The sequence below is a fragment of the Belonocnema kinseyi genome, chromosome 4, assembly GCF_010883055.1.
Source record: "Belonocnema kinseyi isolate 2016_QV_RU_SX_M_011 chromosome 4, B_treatae_v1, whole genome shotgun sequence".
Classification (NCBI taxonomy): Eukaryota; Metazoa; Arthropoda; class Insecta; order Hymenoptera; family Cynipidae; genus Belonocnema; species Belonocnema kinseyi.
The window spans coordinates 121,734,400-121,740,898 of record NC_046660.1 but is presented as its reverse complement, the minus strand read 5'-3'; the positions used below and the strand labels follow the sequence as shown (position 1 = coordinate 121,740,898).

At 35.1% G+C, this 6,499-nt stretch overlaps 1 protein-coding gene across 1 annotated transcript in view; it reads left to right on the top strand.

The window, feature by feature from the left end:
• LOC117170636 (WD repeat and HMG-box DNA-binding protein 1) overlaps nt 1–2,438 on the top strand; it is a 60,487-nt gene extending 58,049 nt beyond the window's left edge. Inside the window, exons 11-13 of the mRNA XM_033357540.1 lie at nt 1,064–1,306; nt 1,464–1,809; nt 1,875–2,438. Of these exons, the coding sequence (XP_033213431.1) occupies nt 1,064–1,306; nt 1,464–1,809; nt 1,875–2,275 (990 nt within the window). The 3' untranslated portion in view covers nt 2,276–2,438. The remainder of the gene's footprint in view (nt 1–1,063; nt 1,307–1,463; nt 1,810–1,874) is intronic.
• Nucleotides 2,439–6,499: the final 4,061 nt, after the last annotated feature.

The following is a 6,499-nucleotide window of genomic DNA, read 5'->3' as shown; positions in this document are numbered from 1 at the left end:
CCCCCCCCCCCCCCTCCGTGGACCTAATTACGCATGATCAATGGCTTGTAAAGAAAAAGTGCATGGAACTTTTTTGTTGCAAATTTTATTTTTAATATTTCACCCCTATTTATTTTTCTTTTCCGATGCATCCTTTCATAAATAATAGTCAAAAACCAGCGCTACGTCCCGTTTGGGGGCTGTTTCTCGAGGCTCGGTGCGTATGCATAAGCGATCTGATAAGGAACTTTATTGTAATCCATTTATAACGCCATTACGGACAGGATTATGAAAAGAAAAAAACTTACCTATTTTTTCTGGAAATAAACCTTTTTTGAGCTTATTTCTCCAGATTACTATGACTGCTACCTGATTGGCTCCTCCGGAGACCAATCTAAATCGGAGTAAATATTTTCTAAACTTGAGGATCTCTAACTAGTTCTAGTCTTGACGTATTTATTCTTGTCCCTTGTTTTGTTTCATAATTTCAACTTTTTTTCTGATAAAGACCCAGACCTTTCACAGTCACTTGAAAAAATATAGTTTTTTAAAGAATAATTTATCGAGTCTGGCAGTGTGATAGACGGATGTTTCGCAATTAAATACTAATAAACTTGGGATATCAATACTTGTAGCTGGGACTTAGATGAATATGGACGAAGTTACTATCACTTGAAAATTTCAATTTATCATCTGCCTCAGATATTTAAGCAAAAGCAGACAGGGCCTCGTCTAACAGATGTACTTGCCACTAATAGATCTTTTAGTTTTACTTGTCGAAAAACGTCACTAGCTCTCAGTCCTTAATTAGGAAAATTCATTTTTCTTTATAATGCAACTTTTACAGTCCTAGAATAATATAAAAAATGTTTGATGCGTAATATATAGAATTATATTAACATATCAACATAAAAAATGCAGAAACTCAGTGTCACGATCCAGCTGATAGCAAAACAATTATTTTTGGTTTTTGCAAAAGTCATTGCCTCATAAAGGTTCGAAATGATCTTACGACATTTTTATATTTAGAGCAGGTAGTTTTAATTTCAAGACAATAAAAATATTAAATACTTGATATATTTAGCCAAAGGGCAAGATGGATCATTTTTTTGTTATTGGAGTCAGCGAGACCGAAAGACTCATACGTTGCATCTTATGCAAAGGAAGCTATTATCCTCCAACGAACCCAAGACCAATTCTTCACGAAATACCATTAATTATACCACTTTGCGAACCAGATTCAGAAAAATCAGAGAAAGAAGCGAAAGTATGGCAACTAGGAAGTCATCCGGAGGAAGAAAAAGAAGCTGTTTTGATGCTGATTGCAGTGAGTATTTTATTTATAAAATGTTTTCATTTTGAATCTCCTGAACTTCTGAATGAATCTCAATTAATTTAAATCAAGAGTACGATTTTTTGAAAAAAGTAAAGGTAGTGTTTTCTATTTATTTCTAATTCCAAATTTTTCTTTGTGCTTTTGTTAGCTCGCTTGTCGTAGTAACGTGGAATTCCGAGCTGTGGAACTGTGTCAGCAAATAGCGTCACAGAAGGTGATAGAATTAGCAATAAAGTATGCAGCAAGAAATAACAGAATGGCGTTGGCCAACAAATTGGAATCGATTGGCGAAGATAAAGGCCATCAGGAACTTGAACAACAATTAGAAAATGATAAGGACTGTTTCGAAAATCAAAACAATGAAATTGAGGAAGAATTAGACTTTGCACCTATTGTCAAAAAAACTGAGATAGAAATTAGGCCAATATCTTTAAGTCAAGGCCAAAGAAGAAGTAATCCATTTTTAAAAAGGGAGAACGCTCCTAAACTCAGAGGTAAAGTGTCATTAATATAATTGTATAGATTTAATGAAATATTTACACAATAAATTTATTCTCAGGTCTAGCAGCACTGGGCGAACCTGAAGAACCACAAAAAGCAAAACCTGTAACGGTAGTGCAGAAACCCAAACCTGTGCCAACTAAGGCAAAAAAGACGGAGTCATTCGTTAGTTGGTTTTCCCGGAACAAGAAGCATTTGCAAGAAGAATTTCCAGAGATAAGTATTACCGAATTAACGAAACTTGGTTTGTCGAAGTTCAAAGAAAGTTCTCTAGATCTAAAATCCAAAGAAAGTCCCCAAGTTATAAACTCCAAAGAAAGTTCTTATGACATGAAATCCAAGGAAGAAAATGCTGAGATAAAGAAGAGAAAATTGAGTGAATCAGAGGAAACAACGACAGTCAGTGAACCAAAGCGATCAGCATCTAGTAAGCTTGCTGCATTCGCTAACGATAAATAGGTTTAGTTTTAAATTTATTAACATTTTTAAAAAGACAAACGAATCACAGATAGCCGAACTGATTTGATGTTTATATATGCGCCATTGGTATACTGTTTATAGAAAACTTTGTAGAAATTTTTGAATTCCTGTTACGTGAAATAAACTTTTTAATGCAAAAAGTCAGTTTGATGGGACTAATATCTGTCGAACAAATACAGAGCCCTCAATTTTTGTATATGATAGTGAAAATCTCAGCTGAAAAAAAAACACCCAGCGTGTGTGATAATGGTCATGTTAAGGGGGTCACTCCGTGTGTCCGGTCGAAAAAATAGATTTTTTTGCCTAAATTTATTCCTGCACATGTGTAGAATATGCTGGCGAAGTGATATTCCAATATTCGAAGTCATTGGAAAGTCACAGCTGTTAGAATGACTAGGTTTACTTCATGGTTTACGTCGTTCTTGAACTTTCAAACGCGTTTTTTTCGAAACCACGTTTTTCGAATTGGCCGGCATGATATCTCAAAAACGATTTGACCGATTGCTTTGAAATTTGTAGGGTAGATTCAGCACATGTGTACGCATGGCCTGAACTACGATATATAAAAAATTCCAAACGGTTTTTTTTGTGAGGAAATAATCGAAAAAAATCATGAAATTTGAAGAAAAAAAGTTGAAAACCGTGGAAATTACTCAATTTTCAATATTTTTAAAATATCGTAGTTCAAGCGATGGCCACAGCTTTACAGATTAAAATGCCGTTTGGTTTTTTTAATTTCAAATAAGCCGTTCGCCCGGAATCATGCCGGCCATGTATACACTTTTCTTTATATTGGTGTCTTCGGAGTTGCGCCATATGCATTATCATAAAGATTTTGGGTTCAAACTTGCACAATTTACTGTTTGAATGTGAATAAATATATAGTGAAAAGTCCGAAGTTGTACATTTTTATCGTTCATCAACAAAAAATTCCCAAGAAACATTTAAAAAACGGGCTATCACACAGGGTGACCCCCTTAAAGGTTGAGGTTCTATCTATATTGATGCCTGTTCTCGACATTTTCAGTTGATTAGCAATTCTTTTCTCATGAATGAAGGGTTGAAAAGTACGATGCATTTCTTTCTTCCTTTATATGTACTATGGTCTCACTGGAGTCAGAAATAATCATTTGTTAATAATTTAATAAAAAAAAGAGTAATGAGGTGCCATCTCCGAATCCGGAGAATCTACGGAGCTCATTTTTCAAGCAAATTGTAAATTTTTGGCTTCTGAAATGCGCTTATGTAGTGTCAATGAGCGAAATTTTGAAGCGCAAATGTTTTAGAAATAATGTTCTCCTTGGAAAAATACAAACGTCCATCCCATTATGAATTGAATGGCACGTGCAGTAAGCGACTTTGTCTGGTAAGGTTTGCTCAAGGGTTTCCCATTATGCGTGCGGAACGAATTGTGGTATGTTATTATGGGGTGGCCCTTTGTAGTTTACCTAGAGAAAAATAATTTTTCAAACATTCCAGCGCAAGTTTTGGCTCATTGACAATACATACACTCTTTTCAGGAGCAAAAATGTGTGATTTGCTTTAAGAATGATCTCCGTAGGTTCTTAAGTTAAAAACACGGAGAACATGCATAAGAATACCAAAATATTGTAACCGAAAACGAGCACATTTTTGTCGTATAATAATGATTACAATTATTCCCGAGCGCGGCGCTAGTGTGACACAGATGAAATTTCAATGCATTGTGTACAATTGAGGGCCTGGATCAAGAAATTCGCCCAGATCTCGAGATCGTGTTAAATTATTGTCCAAACTTCTCGGGGAACGAAAAATTTTTAATTCATGAAATTGATTTTTTTAAATATATGTTTGTAGAGAGTAACGAGATGGATTGTTTACTAATATTTAATTATAAATCGAAACAGATCGGACGCCACGTTTTTTCAGATTCGCCGATAACAACTATCGAGGGAACTTTAGAGTTGCAACAACTTTCAGTGAGACATTTGTTCCTAATTACCAAAGGAAGTTTTTTTTGAAATTTTCAGATTGATTAAGTTAAAATTGACGGAAATATCAATTTTAGAAGAAAGAAGGCCACGCCGCCAGCGGCTTCCATGCTGTCCGATGGTGCTGAGTGCTCACTAAGCTATCTTTGGTGGCGTGGCATGCTTTCTTGTAAAATGGATATTTCCGTCTTATGTTTGTATATCTAGTATGTACATCAAAGTTTCAAACAGTTCCGATGATATTTGCCCAACTTACGATGATTTATTTCTTTAAAAGTAATTGAGTTTAGGCCCGATTTTTTTCCGTTTTCCAAGCTTATTATTAAGAATACCAATTTGATAAAAAAAAAAACAGAAAATATAAAAAAGTTGCGTCTCATCATTCTCTAAGAGCCTATATTTAAAAAAGATCAATTTTGTGACTTCAAAAATGTCCGTCCCCCGATAAATTTGGACAATAATTTCACACGATCGCGAGCGCTGGGTTTCTCGATTGACTATGTGCGATTCCGAAATTAAAATTGAGAAATGGCTGACAGCGCGCGAGGTGGCGGCTGCAGAATTAACGGTGACGACTTTTGAATGGGACCTCTCTGGTTACGCGTATACAAATTTAAATTATTAAAATTTTTTGTTCAAAGTGAAATTAAAAAACTGATTGTGGGTTAGTTTTTATTAATTCTTATACTTTAGAGCAGTGAAACAATTCAAAAGTAGTTTTTGAAAGGAATATTTGCATTCATAGGTACTTGCTTAACAGTCGGCATAATTATTCGTTTAATTTCTCGATTTTAATTCATAATTATGGAGATGAGTAAGGAAAAGAGTGCAAGAGTTTACTGTGTGGTTCATTGTAAAAACGCAACAAAAAATCGCCCATCTGGAGTATCACTGAAGTTTGTTTTATCAAACTATCTCTTATGAATCCTGATCTACTTAAATGTAATTCGTGTACATGATTAACATGCCAGGAGGCTAGTTTGTTTCCATTTTTTATAGTTTCGTGCATAATTAGAATTTCAGCAGTTACCGCTTGAAATCCTATTTTAATTATCTATGGTACACCGGAAGCCAATTTCAATGAAGTGAAAATGTAGAGAAAATCTGTGTGTGCAGGTTCATTCTATGCGTAATGAGAAAGAAAAATCACTTGAGTTTAGATTTTTATTTGCTCATTTACATTTTTTAGAGCATCCCTACCGATAGAAATTTCAGAGTATTCTATGGCGAAATAGCCTGGCCCGTTTGAGGCTATCTACAGGTTCGATTTGAATGATTTAGTCTCAAAGATAGTCAGAGAGATTTGGTTCCTTCTCGAGGCCAGAGTGATGCGACCCTACCGAAAAGAATCTTTGAGTATATACTAAAAATTCTTTAGGTCAAAGAATCTCAGAGAAATTCTCCGCAGGCACTCAGGTAAACATTTTCAAAGGTCCAGGAAGCTCGTTTAAATGGTCGGAAGGCTTTAAAATATCCTTTCCGAAATTGAAATAAGAATACGATCATAAATAACAAGCAGAGAGGCTATCTCAATAGAGTATCCGACACTCAAGGGTCATTTGTTAAGCTTTCGGATTAAAATTTAGAAGTAGATTTTTTTAAATTTCATAGTTAACAGCCTAAAACATAATAATTCGGAATCCATGGGATTCGATGACTTCAGATATCTAACTTTTTTTTTTTAATGCTCAAAATTGGAATTAATAGTACGTTTCTCGTAATTGGAATGAGATACGTCAAAAAAGACAACATTTTTGAATTCAACTAGAAAATTGTATATCAGTATATAAGTTATAGTTTCTGGACGATTTTTCAACATTTAACCATGACCTCCTGAAGGTCGATCTAACAAATTAAAAATTCTCTTTTCGAACGTAAAATTTGTTCATGTAAAAAATGACTTTGACCTTCGAATGGAGTTGAAAATTGGCCACAAGGTCACAGCTATTAATACAGCCAGATTGTCCCCATTGCCTTGAACAACTTTTGTCCAAACAATTTAATCGTATCTGGCTTACTGACAGAGATATTTGTGTGCGTCAATTAAAATGGTATATCCAGCGGCGTAGCCGGGATGAGGGCCTAGCCCCCTCCCCCAAAATAAGTATTTTTATTATTCAATTACCTTTCCGCCCACTCTTTTCCTAAACATAAACCCGAAGCTCCGTCCGCAAAAATCAAAGCCCCTCCTGACAAAAAAGCCTGTTTACGCCGCTGTGTATATCACACATTC